The sequence below is a fragment of the Pollicipes pollicipes genome, unplaced genomic scaffold, assembly GCF_011947565.3.
Source record: "Pollicipes pollicipes isolate AB1234 unplaced genomic scaffold, Ppol_2.1 Scaffold_4219;HRSCAF=4965_pilon_pilon_pilon, whole genome shotgun sequence".
Taxonomy (NCBI): Eukaryota; Metazoa; Arthropoda; class Thecostraca; order Pollicipedomorpha; family Pollicipedidae; genus Pollicipes; species Pollicipes pollicipes.
Window position 1 is genome coordinate 33,509,747 of NW_023596448.1, and position 19,587 is coordinate 33,529,333.

The window sequence follows — 19,587 nt, forward strand, 5'->3', positions numbered from 1 at the left end:
TGAGGCTTGTTGGACGTTGATCCCAGTGCGGAAAACAGGTGGCGTTAGTATTGAATACCGCTTTCTTGGCATATCGACGGAAAGCTGTTTCCGCCTCACGAATATCAACATTGGTGCGGTGCGACAGACCTCAAAGTTTATCATCAATCCGTGTGCCGAGGAAAAACTTTGTCTCAGCTGATTCCAAGAGATTCACCCCCTCGATGACACACCCTACTGCTCATCGACTGTTGCATACGAGCTTCGTTGTGTCTCGTATGGGGCAAACGGACGACAAAAACAAAAGCAAATGGGCCCAGTCTTCTTCTGAATGTCTTAAACGCATAAGATTAGATGAGAAAAGGCTTCAAAGGAAGTGTTCCACATTTATATGGGTTCTGATCCGAAGCAGCCATCCTGACGAACTTCCGCTGTTATTCACAATCCTACTCTTTTTAAGATCTAAGCCCCTCTAGTTTTCGAGCCACACGCCCGCGAAAATGGGAAAAGGTATATCACGGAGAGTATTTCAAAGGCACCTTGGCATACATGACGTCATAATAGCGTCATTCAAGTCCTGCCATTCTATAAGTCACGCGGCGATAAAGGCCAAACAATATAATTGTCGAGGTGTTTATGTCTGGCGTTCGTGAGCACGATTTTGCGATATAACGGCCGTCAATTGGTTCTTAACCAATATTGTGCAAGGAACGATGACGCAATCAAACCATGACGTCTTTTTTAAATATTTGATCTAAACCCTTTGAATGGATGGATTTCCGGGATCAGAGCTGATGCTAAGCAGTGTTTGTTGTGCGAGCCATGACCCCTACCATCCGATCGCGCAATTCCATGTCAACGGCGGAATTTGGTGGCGAAAGCTTAACGTGCCGCAATGCTCGGCACGGTCCGTCCTGCCCTCTGACGTCAAATGACCTTTAGCGCGACCGTTGCCACCGGCTGCAGGTCATACCTGTCAAGGGCAAATAGCGAGCGCCCCAAAGCGACTCGAACCCACCCCGCCACGGGTCGGTAGATCGGAAAGCAGACGCTCTAACCAACTGAGCCACCTGAACAGACAATCTTGAGTCGATTGTCTTGTCAATCAAGTCTTGAGGAGCATAAGTATGCAGAGAAGTATGCTGAACTACTACTAAACTACTTCTGAACTACTGAACTAAGCAGAGAAGTATGCAGTCTATAGCAGCCTTTTCCACTTAAGAAGTATACCAATAGTTATAAGTGAGCTTGTTCATCATATCTGACGCATGCTTCAATATTTTTTAATGCGAAACATTCTCTTTAAACACGCATTAACTTGACGGACAGCACACCTTACGAATGATCATTTATTGGACCTGCTGTAACTTAGCATGGTAGTGAGCCATGTTGCGCCTGCACTATTCCACTGATTTGTTCAGGAATTATAGCCATCGACGGAAACAATCGAATGGAAATAGCCAAACCTAAATCGGGATACATGCCTTGTCGACAGAGATTGGAAGAGGCTTTGGCGGAGCACCGCGCTCGACATGATCCGATCAAACACATTACCTCGGCCAGCCGATCGCGAAGAGCTCAGGCCCTTGATCTGGTCACTGCGCCTGGCCACAACCGCAGCGTGACCTGGCACTTCACGGCCCGCACGCGTCCCGCCCGGAGCCTCCTCCCCTGCGCCATATAAGGCCGCTGTTCTGACGAGCACCACCCTCGGACTTGCGGGGCAACCGTCCGCGGCCGGGCCTCCCTCCTCCAGCCACTCCACCGCTCGCCCCTCGGGAGAGGCCTGAGGTTGAGGCGGGCAGCTGCCGGAGCTGGGGGCGCAAAGGCTCTGGCCGCCCGCTTGCGTGTGGGAGGAGACGCACTGTGACACCGCTGTCGGTGTTCTCTTCCCCCCCCTCTTCTCTCTCCCTCTCTCTGCTCCTCTCTCCTCTCCCTCTCTCTTTCTCTAGCTCTCGCGCTCTCTCTCTCTCTCGCTGTCCCTCTCTCGTCCCTCTCTCTCTCTCGCTCCCTCTCTCTCTCTCTCGCTCTCTCTCTCGCTCTCTCTCTCTCTCTCTCTCCTCTCTCTCTCTCTCTCTCTTCTTCTCTCTTCTCTCTCTTCTTTCTCTCTCTCTCTCTCTATCTCTCTCTCTCTCTCTCTCTCTCTCTCTCTCTCTCTCTCTCTCTCTCTCTCTCTCTCTCTCTCTCCCCCGGGATAGACAGCTGGGAACCCCGGCGCCCTCCCAACAGTTGGCGTGAGAGCTTGACCAGGGTGGTGGGAAATCAAAGTTACTCCGGGGGCTGGTTTGTCGTCAAAAGTTTTCTCAAATTCTTGATGAAGAATTCAAAAGTATCTGAAATATCTCAAGTACCCCAAATGAATAAATACTTATGAAAAAAGATAAGTGTGCCGGATCTTGGCCGCAGGTCAGAACTGAAGCGGATAATTTTATCAATGGTTTCAGCCCGATTGATATAACCCACGTTTCAGTGCAGCTTTAATGTGTTTAGTCTTAAATAAAGCAGATTTGTGAAAGCTGGTTTCCTCGGCAGTGTCCCTCTCACCCCCCCCCCCCTCGTGCGGAACCTATTGCCCCTACTGAAGGGCCTACCAAAGGCCGCATAAAGCACCGTAATGTTCACGCCGCACGAAGGCGATTCGCTCGCAGTTCGTCCTCAGATGGCGGGCCCTCATCATGTGCTGGTCCTCAGACGACGGGCCCTCATCATGTGCCGGTCCTCAGATGGCGGGCCCTCATCACGTGCTGGTCCTCAGATGGCGGGCCCTCATCATGTGCTGGTCCTCAGATGCCGGGCCCTCATCATGTGCCGGTCCTCAGATGGCGGGCCCTCATCATGTGCTGGTCCTCAGATGCCGGGCCCTCATCATGTGCTAGTCCTCAGATGGCGGACCCTCATCATGTGCTGGTCCTCAGATGGCGGGCCCTCATCATGTGCTAGTCCTCAGATGGCGGGCCCTCATCATGTGCTGGTCCTCAGATAGCGGGCCCTCATCATGTGCTGGTCCTCAGATGCCGGGCCCTCATCATGTGCTGGTCCTCAGATGGCGGGCCCTCATCATGTGCTGGTCCTCAGATGGCGGGCCCTCATCATGTGCCGGTCCTCAGATGGCGGGCCCTCATCACGTGCTGGTCCTCAGATGGCGGGCCCTCATCATGTGCTGGTCCTCAGATGGCGGGCCCTCATCATGTGCTGGTCCTCAGATGGCGGGCCCTCATCATGTGCTGGTCCTCAGATGCCGGGCCCTCATCACGTGCTGGTCCTCAGATGGCGGGCCCTCATCATGTGCTGGTCCTCAGATGGCGGGCCCTCATCATGTGCTGGTCCTCAGATGGCGGGCCCTCATCTGCTGCTGGTGGTCGGGCTGCTGGCCGTCGCCAGCTCGAGCGCCTCGCCCGCCTACCCAAAGGCCCACGGCAAGGGCCTCTGTGGCCGCGAGCTGATCGACATGTACCAGATTGTCTGCAGTCTCTGCCGCTACACTGAACCGCCGAGCGTCGCAGGTGATTACAGAGAGATGTGAACATGTGTCAGATCGTCCGCAGTCTCCGCCGCTACACTGGACCGCCGAGCGTCGCTGGTGATTACAGAGGGTTGTGAGCATGTATCAGATCGTCCGCAGTCTCTGCCGCTACACTGGACCGCCGAGCTTCGTAGGTGATTACAGAGGGATGTGACGCCCGTCACTCTCCGATGGCCGGAGTAGGCGCACTCCACGCCATCACATCTTCTTAATTGATTTGCACGTCAGAAGGCAACTACTACTGTACCTTCATAGAGGTCTTCGGATGCCTTTGTATTTAGGGCATGATGCTTTAGCCCTTTTTACACGAGGTGGAGAGGGGCGAATGGCTCCCCCAGTAGTTTTCTTATTTCCCCATCAAACAGCTTCAGCCAGAGGGTGGTATTTGCTGGCTCTTTCTGACCATGAGTTGCGCACATTCTAACAATACATTGGCTCTCTAGTCTCTTCACCAGGGGTAACACCAAGGTTTGTGTGAATATCGTCAAACTGAATACGTGTGTCTCTGAAAGAATGTGTTGGCAGATTGTTTCCGTCTACTGAAACCGTACTATGAACAGATTTCAGGCATTTGTAACTTTGCATTGAAATGGCGTCACATATTAACGTGACATCACAAATGATTCTTTGCGACGTCTCTTGAGGACTATAAACGGACTGAAGAGTTCATAGAATATACCTTGGGTGTAGCGCCACGATGAATTGACATTGATTTCGGTACCGTAGTTAGTGCATATTTACTCGCATGATAGCTGTGAACAAAGGGTTTATCTTCATCATGGATGCGGCGATAATTGCTCGAAGACAGGCTGAAGTAGATAAATGAAGAGGCAGTGACAGATCAGATAATGGTACGAGGAAAAGATGGCTTGTGTTTCAGCTGGGGCAATTTAAAATAGGCTGTCTGTTGATAAAGAATCGAAAATTACTACATACAAAGCTCACTTCAATGCCCACGGAACTCCAAAAACCTTAAAAACTTAAAGACTTACTCAGACTCAATTCTTAAGGGCCTCAAAGGTCTCATGGATGGGAAAAAACATTTTGAGATATCTGACACTCCTGGGAAACAGGTCACCCAAGCCAAGCCATCTAGGCGGCTGTTAGCCAAGCTGATATCTTCTTGGCTTACTAACTGGCTTTATCGCCGTGATACAATATTTCCCTTGGAAAAGTCATTTCCGTGTCTAGCCGTGCAAGTTTACAGCGATTGGTCCTGGAGACCTCAAGGCGATCTCGCTCGCTCTCTAATTGGTGTGCTCTACTGACCCCGTGCCTCAAACGATGCATTCGCTCTTCACCGGTTAATTATCACGGAATCTCACGTAAGTTCCGTATCCCGTGGTCGTGATGGCACCTTTTGAATGCTCTATGAAGGCTCTAACATGAATCATCTGGTGCCAAATAGACTGAATGCTCAAAAACCTACTGAAGCACTGAACTGCTCCTGGTGTTGGCCGCGAGGGTTAGCGCTGTTGTGTGGAGCGGGCGATGGTGAAAGTGGTTGTATGAAATGCTGTCAAATGGAAACATTGCACTTAGGTGATAAATCATCTATTGAGTGGTGAGAAGAGTTGATGCGATCAAAGGTGCCGCCAGGATTGCCTTAGCGGCAGGGGGGTGGGGGTCTCAGTCGGCACCTAAGAGAACCGAAAGAACCGCCTGTGGTGCGAAAGTAAGAATTTCTTACCTGAGCCCCCCCCCCCCCCCATGCTTTGACTGCACCTCTGGACACGAGCGAGGTTGTCACTAGTTTAAGTTATCGTGTCAGGAAGTTGCATTTGCTAGAATTAGTGCCTGCCAGATGGGTACAGCGGAGCGAAATGCATTAGGGCAGAGGTTAGTAACAGGTACCGATGCATGGAACGATTCGTGCGCACCTTGGAACTGCGCCAAAAGTGCATCTTCTCCAACTTCGTATATCCTACATGTGCCGCTTTGTGAGGTAATTCTAGTGGTTTATACAAGGGTCATAGTGTGGGATAGGGGAGGAAACGCTACTATTTTCACCTCACTATCGTACGCGCCACAATGTGCTCAGCGCCTTAGGTGACCAGCGCAGCGAGGCCCTCTGGACTGCTTGGCCTTCTCTCCGGCTGTCGAGGCCCTCCGAGCCTCGTCGGGACGGTAGTGGCGGGTGTCCTGTGATGATGAGTCCAATGATGATGTGAGGGCAGGGGTAAACATGCTTTTGACGAGGTATGTTTTCTTCCAGTGTCACAGGCCTAGCGTTATTTCTCGCGAAATTGCGGAGAGCGCCTGCCTTTCTGCTTTTTACCCCTCCTCGTTCACCGCCCGTGAGTCTTATGTTCTGACGCGGCGTTTCGCTGATACTTCGTTGCTGTGTGATGCTCTCAAAGTGCTGGTTCTCGCCTGACAAAAAATTTTGCATTTTTCAACAGATCGCATGCCTCAACAGCAAAACGCCATTGACTACCCAGCGTCCGCACCACAAGGCTTGGCTTCGTCAAATGGCCGACAGATGTCCCAGCGTGCGGCGGCTCAGCCGAATTACAACAGCCTCGCCAAGAAGCGCAACACCGAGGTTTCTGGTCGGGTGCTGTCAGCGTTCGCTGCCCGTCCGAGGAGGAGCGAGGAAGTACTTCGGCTGGCGGATGCCTGCTGCCGCCAAAACTGCGACCTGGAGACATTGCTGGAGTTCTGCTAGTGGCGGGCCTGAGCCTGGTCCAGGCCCGGTCTGGGGATTTCGATTCAGTTTCCTTTCGGGCTCGCGCTTGCGGTAACTCAGCCCGTAGCCCAGCGATTATTTCCAGCCCAGGCTTAGGCGCTCGTCTCATTTCATGAACTGTCCCAGCCCATGAAGCGAACTGAGACAATTCACACACTGAAAGTGCTTCCGAGCTCAGGCTTCCTTCCTGCAGTCGGATTTATAGCTGTATTCTGGTCGGTGCGCTTACCTCTGAAATATCTGGGCGATCGGCCGGCGGCTGGAGTGAGCGGCTCGACGTCCTCAGCCGCAACATGCTAATGAGCTCAAGTGCACGAGCCAAAGTCAGTCAGATGAATACAGCAGGCCGAACGGATCGTGTGATACGAGACGCATATCCCAGTGCGTGTGTGTACAGCATGCACGTCTTCCCTTGGGTTGTCTTCTGTTTCGTATTCCTTAGAAAGCGTTCATTCTGGGCTTGAAGAGAGTGTTCGGGTTTTCTCCATGGAAGCCTGGTTACTGCCTGAGATATGTACAACATAACGGCACTAGTACCCGAGATTATCCAAAGCTATGCTGGAAAGGCTCGCAGCTCTGTCGCAAACGTGGAGCTTTCGGCAGCGAGTGCCAACACTTCAAGTAAGCAGCGTCGGCTCTTCAACCGCGTTGGCAAGTTTTTCAGTGGGAGATGAAAACTTCGTCACGTGAAACAACTAAAAAGTAATTTGGAACCTTACGACTCACTTTCCAGAATTGCTAAAACTGAAAAGGCTCACCTATGCTGGTGTTTCGCAGTAATTTGACTAACGAGTGTGTAGGCGAGTATGCTATTTCTGTGAGCTATATGCAGTTACAAAAGCTCTGCGTTTCCCATTTGTTTGAATAAATTCTGCACTGAAAATCTACTGCCTTTTCAGTCATGCTGTTGCTGTTTTTATTGTCATATCAGCCAATCTGGCAGACAGTATGCTTACTTCACTTAATGCACACAAAACCCGATAACATGCAAGCCCCTCGAGTCTACCGGATGAATGTCACCTAACGTCTTTTCATTATGGATAGATTTATCACTACGGCAACAACCCCCAAATCGCCGAGCAGTCGGTTACAAACCGAAGAAAGCTCCACCGCACCCTTCGTTACACAAAAATGAAGGTTACTTTATCATACATCAATGCAAATCAGGCGCATAAGCAAAGACGCCTGGGGATCACCGCACGCTAAAGCGCTGTTGGGCTCTTGGTCGCCGGGCCCGGACGTTTTGTTTTATGCCTCCATTTGCGACGCGTTTCATGCTCAGCAACGTACAGACAATGTGTTGGACTACACCTAGCGACACGCATGTCAACGGTCGATGTTTTACGTTCATTGTTCTTGGAGGGACGGCTTGCACGAAATATATGTTGGACTGGTGCGAAAGCAAACTTATTGATGGAAGACCTTAGCCCTGCACGAAGCTGGAGTGAACTGTCGTCGCATGAAAGTCATGCGGGAAGGAAAGAAAGCTCATTTGCTGCGACCAGCGATCACAAAGCAAAGTGTCAATTTTCCAGACAAAGCTTCGTCGTGGCTAGAGACAGTGCTATTTGGAATTTGCATAAAGCGTCCTTGAGCATAATTTCGTTATATCAATCCTCCCAATGAGAACAAACCGATAATGAACAAAACCGATAATGAAATTAGTACGCCCCAGTCATGCTACGAGTAACACACAGGAGCGATATATCGCATTCTGTTAAGGCCCACGATAATGCCAGCAAATTGTTTCGATGGGTTGCATGCAACTGCACGGCTAAACTCACTAGGATTGTTTTTAAAACGTCGAACTCTCCTTCCGAAGCCATTCCATGGTTTCTACGGTGTATTTACAATGGACTATCACATCAATGCCCCCCATATCCTCCATATCCACCGTACGGACTGCTGTAGCCGTATCCGCCATGACCTTTACCCGCCATAACCATGTCCGCCACCGTATCCACCATAACCATATCCTCCATAATCAGCGTGGCCGTACCCCGAGTCGTAGCCGCCATAGCCTCCTCCGTAACCACCGTATCCGCCATAGCCTCCTCCGTAACCACCGTATCCGCCATAGCCTCCTCCGTAACCGCCGTATCCACCATAGCCTCCATGGCCACCGTATCCACCATAGCCTCCATGGCCACCGTATCCGCCATATCCGCCGCCATAGCCTGCAACAGAAGCATCAACGTCAGAAAATCAGAAAATATGTCAGCGACGATCAGTCTTGGGGAGCTCCTCCGGCTGCATGAAGAAAACTGCCAAACTATTGTTTCGTAGATGCGACCGCCAAAGCGTCACACATAAGGCACCTATATCAGCAAGTCACTCTTTGAAAAGAAATGCACAATGTATCACGTTTGTGAAAAACGGCTTACGGAATACCAGACTTGTAAGGAAAACACGTAGAAGTGGTTCAATTTCGAAAACATACACGAATCGGACCACAAACCAAGAACAGTCGCATGTGCCCGTCAAAAACGTGCGATCGAGGGAACTTTGGGAATATTCTGTGGCCGTCATCATGGAGGGAAGCATGAAATGTATAATTAGAACAAAGACCAATACTTTGTAATTTGTGTGCTTACTTTGTGCAGCGCAACCGACTTAAACAGATAGCATAGTTCATCTCGTCAGGTAAGGAATCTGCTACCATTCTAGAAGTAGCTGGGGATAAGTGGCACAGTGCTAAACTCGGCACTTGATCGTAAAACAATGCCGGAAAACTGGTCGAACTGCGAAACTGCGCCACCAGAAGTGGCCGCAAAACAATAACGAAAGCGTAGGTCAACCAGTGTGAAAACCGCGCTCTCGTAGCGAGGTGGGGAGCGATGGAGGGGTAGCGTTACGTGCCAGGTCAGATAGGTCAGGTCACGCCGAGGTCGTCCGGTCAAGATTGGGATCAAGTCAGATCAGCGCCAGGTCAACCACCCACGCAGCCCTGGTACTCTGACCGCACCAAACCCGCCGCAAAACACCGAGTGAAAGCTCGTAGTCCCGTAGAGGAGAGTCTGGTCAAGGTCACCTCACTTCCGTGCGAGACGGCAGAGGAGGGTCGGGTCAAGGTCAGCTCACCTCCGTGCGAGACGGCGGAGGAGGGTCGGGTCAAGGTCAGCTCACCTCCGTGCGAGACGGCGGAGGAGGGTCGGGTCAAGGTCAGCTCACCTCCGTACGAGACGGCAGAGGAGGGTCGGGTCAAGGTCAGCTCACCTCCGTACGAGACGGCAGAGGAGGGTCGGGTCAAGGCCAGCTCACTTCCGTGCGAGACGAAAGAGGAAAGTCGGGTCAAGGTCAGCTCACCTCCGTGCGAGACTACATGCCCACCAGTGTCGGCGCGGGCAGCGGCGCACCAGACTATCAAGAGCAGCAGAAGCTTCATATTTTCTGCGGTGCGGAAGAACACCACTCGTAAGAAAGTGCGAGGTACAGCAACTACTCATTTGAACAATAGGGACGGAAACTCAGATCATGCGAATCCTAAAAGTGCAGAGCGAGTGTCTTTTACCACAACGCCGCCTGTGAAACTTGATATTGGGGTGCGACAGAATTAGCGAGTTAACCAGTTAACCCCGATTTAATCTTAATTAACGCGATTAACTAACTGTGCGGAGATTACACGCCCACCCAGCACATCTAGGGTGTGAAATAAACGGTCAAGCGCTTGAGAACAATCGGGGACGCCGGAGATAAATGCAATGTTTTTTTTTCTGCAAACAAAACCCAATGAAGAACTTGCAAATTGTAAATAAAAGGATTCATAGCACGAACACGTAACATCAACGAAATTCTTCTGACCGATCTGATCAGCACTATCAACGTGAATGCACACCAAAGCAGGGTTACCTCAGACGCTCACCGGTTCAGGGGAGGACGTGGCGGCACTGCCCTCACTCGGTGCTGCTGGATCGCCGTACTGTGCCAGGGCGGCCATGTGAACGAAGCTTGTCGGGTGGAAGCGAGCGCCTGGCCTGGTAGGCTGTCCCGCCCGACGCCACGCTCTCCGCGCTGATTGGCTGAGAGATGACCTGCGCTTGTACATTAAACTTGCGGATAAATTAAGGATATGATGAGGTTTGCGTGAACATTTTACACGGGAACAGCCCGGACACGTTGAACATCATGCTAAAAAAACGGCAAGCGAAAGAGAGTCCGAAAATAGTTTTAAAACCGATGAAGAACCATGACCTCGACATCGGCCGAACGCACCCGCTGCGGGAGGCCACCACGCGGCCGCCGGGCGCGAAGCCGGCAGAGGTCAGCGGGGTCAGCGGGGACAGAGGCGCCGCCGTGCCCTCTCGGTCACTCTGCCGACTCGCGCTCACCAGCCGGAGGGCCGCCATGAACGGTACGTTCCGCTGAGGTGGGAGTCGTCTGCGGATGGTAAGAACGTGATGTTTCAAAACCAAATTAGCATTTGCAAAAGCTTTTGTAGCGCAGTTCTCAGCTGACTGGGACAATCAGACGCTTAGTGCTGGTAACTTAGCTAAACACAGTATGAGATGGTTAGCTACTTTAAACTATACTATTGCACGAATGGGCCATGGTGCCCTCCTCCACCAAAGTAAAACTGGGTACAACACAAGCTACATAAAATTTGGTTTGCTGGGCAAAACTTATCAAAGTCTTATGGCGAACTATTTATGCTTTGATTAAAGATCAGAAAACCATGCATATATGTATACATTCGTAGACTAGACACTTTTTGTTTTTGAGTTTGAGTTCCATGCAGTGAATATGCAGTTCAAAAGTCCACCTGTGTCCAAATTCACTACGGTAGATTGACGAGGGCTGCGTATGTCTAATTCAAAGCACATTGATGTGACGCATCATCCAGAAGGAACACCGAATTGTTATATAAGTCGTTGCTTGATAGAGATACGACCTAATTTCTCACACCGGGCTTCTCGAGCGAGAAGTGCGAGCTGTGGCGTCCGGTGACGGTCCGCCTGCATTGGCACGCTGCGTCGCCGACATCCTCGACATCGCTGGCGTTTTTGATCCGGCTCAGTTCGTCGGTAACTGGTTTCGTTATTCCCGATCTATAATCACGTGCGTTGCCGAGCAGAAACTCTGAAATTCAAAACTCAAAAACTCAAAAACTATGCTATCCTTAAATCAGTGTCTCTTGCTGACTTGGTTCGCTGGCCAAATTGCTTTTTCAACAAACAATCACGAAGTCGCTGCGCTGGTTAAGAGTTCGCTGGGAAATGGGCATTGTCATCGGGCAGCATGATGATTAGCTCCGTCGAAACAACAGTTCATCCGCTGAGCTATGATGTGCCAGGCTTGGCCGAACGAACCAGCTGGAATTGTACTATATTGCGATGCAGCTCTTCAGCGCTTTCCCGTACTAACGCGTCTTCCGCAAGTATCCGCCTCTTTTTTACCAACGACCGCTTCTAGTGTGCACTAACTAGCATGCTAAACGCAAAAGTCTTACCTTTGAAGAGCGTTTGTATTGGGCTCATGCATTTGGTTTGTTCAGTATTTGTGGGAAAAATCTGCACCATAGAGGCGCATACTGCCGCCGTTTTTCTTCAGCCGATCACGCAGCCATGTGCCGAAGGCGGGTCCGGGCGCCAGGGGTGCGGACGCCAGGGACGGAATTTGCCGCCAGCCCGTGAACACGTGGAGTCATCGGGTTCGCGGTATTTTGGCGCTAATTTGTCTGGAATCCCTCACTCACTCCATGAATGATTTATTGGAATTTTTGACGTGGCAGTGTGCTCCGACCCGGGTCGGAATATCATTTTGCTCGTGTGGTCACGCTGGTTGGTCAATGTTTGCTCGTGTCCCGTGTCTACAGTGATGGCAAAAGCGAATGGCGAGGGACCGGACATCCAAGCCCGTTTCTGCCCTTGGTAATTGCGTCCGTCTTGTACTTGCAGCCATGTGATATAATTAATGTCCCAATCGACGCCGCGACGCGCATATCAATTGAGCAACATTCACGACGTGCAAGAACGCGGTCTGAGATGCCTCCGCACTCCTGGCGGTTGCCGTTCATGGCTTGTTTTGCTCCGGTGACCTAAGGTCACAGCCGGGGCAGAGAGATTTATCACCGTTCGCGGCCTGCTTCCAGCGCCGCTATTCTGCTCGCTGCTGGCGGCCGCGCTGTGCGCATGCGCGGGCCAGCCGTTCGCTCCGGGGGCGCCGTTCGGCGGCTGGCCGGCGGCACGCGACGCCCAGGGTCACGCCTCCTCCGGGCACGGGGCTGCGCTCGGGACCGCCTCCTCTCAGCAGGGCGGAGCAGGGTTCGGGCCGCTGGGCGACTCGTACGCGCACATCTCGGACAGCTATCAGGTAAGTGACTGAGTGACCCACAGAGCGAAAGTGTTGCACGGAGTGGGAGCTCTGCGTTCCCCACTGACCAGCCGAATTACGTGAAATTTATAATTGCGTTTAGTCTTGACAAGATTCATCCCTATTCGATCATCCGTAAAGTTTTGTTAGGGAAGCTCACAAGCAGTGTTCAGCATGCATGCGGCCGCTCGCCGATTAACGTACGGATATTGCAGCTACGATATTACAGCTACATCACGTTCCATGCAATCGTTAGTCTTTCATGACTGATCAGGGTTGTATGACCAGCGGCAGTCCAAGCCCAGGTCCATAAGGACAGAGGTGGACTGCTGGTCTGTGTTGTGCGCGCCGGTATTAATACCCTCCACTCCATGTTGTTTCTCTGCTTGGGTAGTCGAGCTATATCGTGCATCCCGGATAAGCCGTTTGTGTGGAATTAGTGTTTGATAACTAACGGTGAGCATTGCATGAATTTCTTACGGTGAAAAGGGGCCCTGGGAAGCAGACATTTGTGCTTCAATGGGTCATAATGTTAATTTCCCTCGCACCAGATAGCAGGCACGCTCATTCTGAGCACGAAAGTGTCCTGGCACGTTGCTTTACGGGAATGTCTTTCCGCCTAGTCTGCCACTCGCCGATCTTCGGCTTGGCTATCACCTGGCGGAAAAGGTTAACAGCGATGTTTCGCAAACTCTTCCGCGCCCCCCCCCCCCCCCCGCTCCCCCTCTGACATCCCCACTCCGCTGATATTCCTAGTCCTCTGACGTGCTTGGTTCGACTCCTATTTCACCGTGGCGTTCCTAGTCCGCCGTGACGTTTTTAGTCTGCCGTGACGTTTCTAGCCCGCCGTGACGTTTGGCTGTGGTGTCCCAAGTTCACCGTGAACGTTCCTAGTCCGTTGTGACGCCTCTTGTCGCTCGTGATGCTTGTACCAGGAGTGTGCTGTTGTACTCTTGATGCTCGTTACAATTTACATGCGCTGACGTCTGTCGGCTTTATCCGCGTCGGGCGGGTTTGTCGAGTTTTAACCGTGCAGGTTCATGCCTCCCGGTGTCACGTCACAGCCCATTGCCAGTTTTGCCCCATGCCATTTCCCACCAGATGGCAGTGCTTACATCGGTTCTTACCCTATTATTACATGTATTACCACACTGTTCTGACTCCTCCTTTCGGTAGGAGTGTCCGTACGGCACGGTGTGCGTCGACGAGTACTCGTGCCCGCCGTACGGCCGGTCCGGCCAGACCGGGCCCGTTCACCCTCGCTCCGCCCAGTGAGTGTGCCGCGGGCCGGCTCCGCTCGTCCCGCTCAGACGCCACCGTGCAGCACACCGCGTAATGTTTCTTGGGCTCTTCCTCGTCATGCTTCTGATATCACTATTGTGCGGATGCTCGCGGATGGCTGCAGCATGACGTAGGCAGCTCCTTCACCCGGCACGGTCGGTGCCTGTCTTACGAGTGGATAGCCTTGCGTGCTGTCCTTGTCTTTCACGCTTCTTTTGACTCCTGTCCGACGCCGTGTATGTTGCGCTCCTACAGGTTCGGTGAGGGGCGCTCCTCGTCCAGCTGTGGCTACAACAAAATCTGCTGCAAAAAGGAGTTCATTCACAAGGAAGCGCACGGCTGCCACGGGCCGTACTGCCCGCCGCCTCCGCACCACCACCCACCTGGCTATCCACCGCACTCGCCGTACCCCAAGCCGTACCCCAAGCCATACCCCAAGCCGTACCCTAAGCCGTATCACGAGCCGTACCCTAAGCCGTATCACGAGCCGTACCCTAAGCCGTACCCCAAGCCGTACCCTAAGCCGTATCACGAGCCGTACCATTCGTACTCTGGGTACGGCGGGGACGCGCCGTATGGTGGCGGCCACTCCTCGTACGGAGGGTATTCGACTTATCAGACACCCTTCCCAAGCTATTCGTCGGGTTATTCAAATGATCACGGCTACTATCCCTCGGGGTATTCTGATCATTACTCTGGCTATTCCTCGGGCTATGGAGGAGGGTATTCGTCATATCCGTCGTACAAGACCCCATACCAGTCCCACTACCCCTCGTATTCCACTTATCCTTCGTACCCCTTGTATCCTTCATATCCTCATTATCCCTCGTATCCTTCGTACTCGCCCTACCCTTCCTACCCACCCCACTACCCCTCTCCGTACCCGCAGTACCCTAGTCACTACGGCGCGATCCCGTACTTCTCGGCCGCTGCCCAGGGCTCTGCCCCCGAGGATGATGACCGACCCCCGGTCGAGGGTCAGCAGTCAAGCCAGGGGTCACCAACCCGCGGCGGCGCCAGCGGGCCGGTCGACCTCGACCCGCCAGTCCCAGTCGGCGCCAGAACGTCGCGCATGTTCTGAAGGGTTGAAACTCCCCTGCAGCGGCTGTACTGCGCTTTACCGAGCGGGCGCGCGGTCCAAACAGCCGTTCGAAGCGGCGAATGCTTGGCGAACGCTTGTTATAAGTGGAGTATTGCTGTCGAAACCGAGGGGACAGATTTGGGGGCTGTTATCGTGATTGTTTTGTTTTGCAATGGACTGAATATACTAGAGGTGTCTGGCACTTTCTTTTCGTAGTTTGTGCACATGAGAAGATGCGTGCCACGTCTGAGAGAATTGCTTCTCCAGACTTCATATTACAGCTCTTCCTTCACTCGAACTTATCAAATGGGAGTGGGGGAAGTATGCCTGGCATCCATGGAATGCACTGCGACATGAATTCGCAAAACACTTGTCCGGACTGTAAGCCAATGTTACCGGTACGACAGGTCTTGATAGCACTAAGTAAATCATTTTTGGTAGGCCTCGAAATGCGATACGGTGTTGCCAGTGCTGCCAATTTAATGTCTGCATTACAGGCAATTGAGAAGCAACGGCTGAAGAATAACGGGGACAGGCTGAGAAATACTTGAAACAAAATCACCTGAAAACATTTTTCCGTCACGATCTACAAGGAAGTTCATAAGCTTCAGTCGTGCTGAGCTGGCTATAGTTTTATAAAAAAGATGCATTTTTTCAAGCGGTTAAGTCAGTTTATTTCACGGACCAGTTCTATGCAATTAGTGACTGCATTCCTGGTCAAGACAGCGCTGCTCCATTACGCCTTTAGACGGCGACTGGAATCTGTGGTTGGTGCAGAGGCGTCCATTTCATGAAACTTTGTGTTGATGCACCTATTGCAATATCCCTCATAAAACGCGAAACAGTGAGGAAACCGAGAGTATATTTTACCTTAAAGATTCACGGATAAGTTGATGCAGGCGAGAGGGCAAACACAGTACACCCTTATGGAATCGATGATGACCGCAATCACCCGACAGTGGCGCAGAATTATGGTGTTTCCTTGCCGCCTACACTACCCGGATGGCCTGAAATCAGTTGCACCACGAATCGACAGCGTACATCGTGTCTCATAACGCCTAATCTACGTCCGCGCAGGAACACTGCAGAATGAGGTCGGCACTGCAGGTAAGTAGAGCTTTGCCTTGGTAATACGAAGGCAAACAGTCCGTAACATAGAGACGGCACCACAGCCAGTTGGGTCTGGAATAGAGCTCTGCACGGCCCGTTGCGCACCATCCCACTGTGCAGAGAAGGCCCTGACGGCGTCTGGGCAGCGCTCTCTCGGCTGGGCCTCTGACGTGGGGCCGGGGCGTCACTGGGCAGGGCTGAGGGTAGGTTCGTTCGGAGCAGCCCGCTGCGGAGCCGACGAACACCAATATCGTCAAAACGCCGCAGAAGCGTGCGCCGTAAGGTGTCTGTTTTTGTTTTGTTTTTTGCCGCGGCGACCTAGTCGTAGCCGGGGCTGGGGGAACTTCTTCTGGCTTAAGGCCAGGCAAAAAGCTACCTTAAGCCAGCTTGTGATATCAGGCGCAAAGCAAGGGACAGGGATAAGTTATGTCACGTTAAACCGGCTAATTTCGTCCGGTAGCAAATGCAAAGTAAAACACGAGACACACACACATTGATTGTGTTCAACAAACGCAATACGTTTGGATGGCGGACGACCACCTCATCGCAGCAAAGGTTTCCCGCACGGCAAACGGCGGGCCCCCGGCTCGGCGGTCAAGTCCGTCAGCGACCTGAGCTGGGTCGCTCCCCACACTGAATGGGGGCAGCGGCCCGGTGCGACCTTGCCGTGTTGTGTAGTGTAATCCCGAAAAAGTCCTAAGCACAAAAAACTGGACTCCTATACCTATGGGAAAAACCAGCACGCTTATGTCGAATTGTGCTCGGAAAACACCCTTTGCAATTGAGGAAAACCAGCACGTTTTGGCCGAATTATGCGTGAAAAAAATTTCACGGCGATGAGAAAAACCTGCTCGTTGGCAGAGGAGCAGGTGAAAACCTCGCAACATTTACGTTGTTACATGTAATTATCTAAATTGTTTTTGTGTAGGCATTCGAGGAGGAGCGTCAAGAGTTCAGGATGTGTGTCGCCCAGTATCGTAGGCAGCGTCAATAGGAGTCTGTGTTTGTTTGTGTACTGCACGAGTTTTTCACGGCAGCGCCTGTAGACTGGGCACGCCAGCATGAAATGTGCTATCGTGTATGGTGTGTGGCAGTAGTGACAGAGTGGTCGTGGGTTACGTTCTATGATGCATGCATGAGTTAGTTTTGTGTGGGCTATTCGTAGCCCAGCGAGAAGTATCTCCTTAAGGCGCGTTTTCTGGTTGCCTGAGCTCAAGGGTGAGAGTGTTGGCTTGATATTGTGCATGTGTTGGCGGCCGTGTTCGTCCCATTCGCGTTGTAAAAAGCAGCGATATGTTGAGTTTATAACAGTGAGATAGTCTGGTACTGGGCAGGCAAGATGGTTTCGGGCTGGCATGGTGATGCTTTCTTTTGCAGCAGCGTCGGCGAGGTCGTTCCCCTGGATGCCCGCATGGCCTGGTATCCAGAGGAAGATAACGTGTGACTCCGCTGGTAGTGATGACAGTGTGGAGAGGATTTTGTAAATAAAAGGGTGCGAGGAATTGTGTATAGCTGATATGGCGTGCAGAGAAGAGCTGGAATCGGTGCAAATTACAGTTTGTTTTGATGGCATGTTTCTTTAACATGGCAAAGTGTTGAAAAGATTGCCACTAATTCTGATGCGTGTACTGCATGATGATCTGAGAGGCATTTGGCTTTTTAGATTTTGGCTTTTGGCATTTGGCTTTTTTTACGAATGTACCCGCATGTACCCGGCGGAAGGGCCGTGCCCCGGAAACGCAATCGGAACAGGGGTTGGGCCCAAGCTCCGGACGGCGCGACGGCAGGCGCACCACCTCCGTTACGCCCTGAGCTAGACACTCGCCGAGAATGTTCTCCTCGGACATCTCGGCGAGGGCCGGGACGTACACGACCGCCTGAACAGTGTTCAGGCGGTCTGCCATCACAACTATGACGTCTCGCACCAGAAAGCAATTCAGCCTTAGAAGCGCGAACGCCTGATGGGCGCCGTGGACTTTTATCAACAGAGCTGCCGAGTGAAGGGGTTTGGCCCCCTCCACCTCTCCAACGTTGTGCTCTATTTGGCGGGGCGGATCGCGAATGGGTTAAGGGTGGCAAAGTTTTTTCCGTCACTATTTTCTATTAAGAGAAACGATGGTCCGTCCGGCAGCTCGGGTGACGGGGGAGCGTGGGCCCAACGGCGGGGGTGGGTGCCGGCGCGATGGGGATGGGGACTCGGGCAGCATGTTTGGTGTTTGGTGATTTTGGTGCTTGTGTTGGGTAGAAGTGAACGCTAAAGGCTCAAGGCTGACGGAGTATGGGTTTAAGGCCCGGCAGTGTTGCTGAAGGCTGTGTGTGTACCTTACGGATTCGAAGGGACGGCTGCACGAAACAGGAAAACAATCGACGATAACTGAACTCTTCACACCTTGCACAAGAAATCAAACTTAATCGATGTCAATCTCTGCGAAACTAACGACTTAGCCCCTCGTGTTAGACACTAGACATAAGAGGTGGAGGTGTCTGTCACGCATTTCCCATCAGGCGCATTGACGTGGCATGCAGTTCAGTCTGCGCATGCGCGTAGGGTGCTCATGCGGCAGTCTCAAAGCACTACAGGATGCAGGGCTGCCTGCGGTCTCTGCGCGATTTGACAGATGACGTCATCCGCACAGGCGTGCTGTTCTCATTCTTCGGCGCGACACTTAAAACGCAGTGCAATGCGCTTATATTCAAGCTGATGATCCATGCCGTTGGATTGGGGTCAACACTTCTTCAGCAGCTCAGTTCATTTAGCGTCGAAAGCAGTTCGGCCGACCTCCACGGAGGCAGCGGAGGAAGGGGCGGAGGGGGGGGGGGGGGGCTTACGGGACTACGGAACTGAAATTTGTACAAGGAAGCCAGACCCAAACCGTGCTTAACGGCTCCTGTGGATGCGAGTGCTCTCCGCATGGAGTTACACTGTCCCGGTTATCATTCATGCCTTTGCTCGACTGCGTTGTAGTGCCATCGACAGAGACCCCGCGTGGCAGTGCATGATCACTTTGCTCCCCTGAATAGGGGCAGACCTGTGCTTATTTGTGTTGGCATTGCTTCATACTCGCACAAGCGCGACGATGTTCATCAAGGAGCAGGTTCGCGGTTTTTTTACCAAGGTATTGGCAATGAAATATATACCTTATATATATATATATATATATATATATATATATATATATATATATATATAATAGCCATGCAAAAATTCCGTAGAAATTGATGTCAGCGTAAAAACTGATCGTAGCATGCATTTCGGCGTCACCCATTGTAAATAGTTTTACAATTTTGTCGCTTTTGAGGTCAGGAATGCATACTAAAGACATGTGTTGCAAATTTTATCAACAAGGTCCTCAATGTGGTGGCTACAGCTCAATCACTTTAATTATCCCAAACTGAAGAACGCGCGTGACTTATTTAGAGAAAGCCTCATGTCGTTTATGTGCCACTCTTGATATCGCATGCAAGATGTCGCAGACCACATTGGCCGAAACACCATAATGCATATTGAATGAACGCAACAGCTTTCATGGCTTTCTGGTTGTTGGTTTCCCCCACGGACCATGCCGACCTCTAGCAGCACGGCCGCTCTGATTATTGGGCCGCGATTGTATGCGG

The 19,587-nt window shown here is 51.9% G+C and overlaps 1 protein-coding gene and 1 long non-coding RNA gene across 2 annotated transcripts; one reads left to right on the forward strand and one right to left on the reverse strand.

Annotated features, from left to right (window-relative positions):
* Positions 1–8,113: 8,113 nt before the first annotated feature.
* On the reverse strand, positions 8,114–10,107 carry LOC119095729 (uncharacterized). Its single transcript, XR_005093934.1, has 3 exons — positions 10,054–10,107; positions 9,498–9,581; positions 8,114–8,368 (listed from the first exon to the last, which is right to left on the reverse strand). It is a non-coding gene; the product is annotated as an uncharacterized LOC119095729 (long non-coding RNA).
* A 407-nt stretch (positions 10,108–10,514) lies between these two features.
* Positions 10,515–14,865, forward strand: LOC119095618 (early nodulin-75). The gene is made up of 4 exons (XM_037218476.1): positions 10,515–10,542; positions 12,280–12,500; positions 13,677–13,771; positions 14,037–14,865. Exons 1-4 carry the CDS (start codon positions 10,536–10,538, stop codon positions 14,860–14,862), a joined length of 1,149 nt encoding a protein of 382 aa, XP_037074371.1. The 5' UTR covers positions 10,515–10,535; the 3' UTR covers positions 14,863–14,865.
* Positions 14,866–19,587: the final 4,722 nt, after the last annotated feature.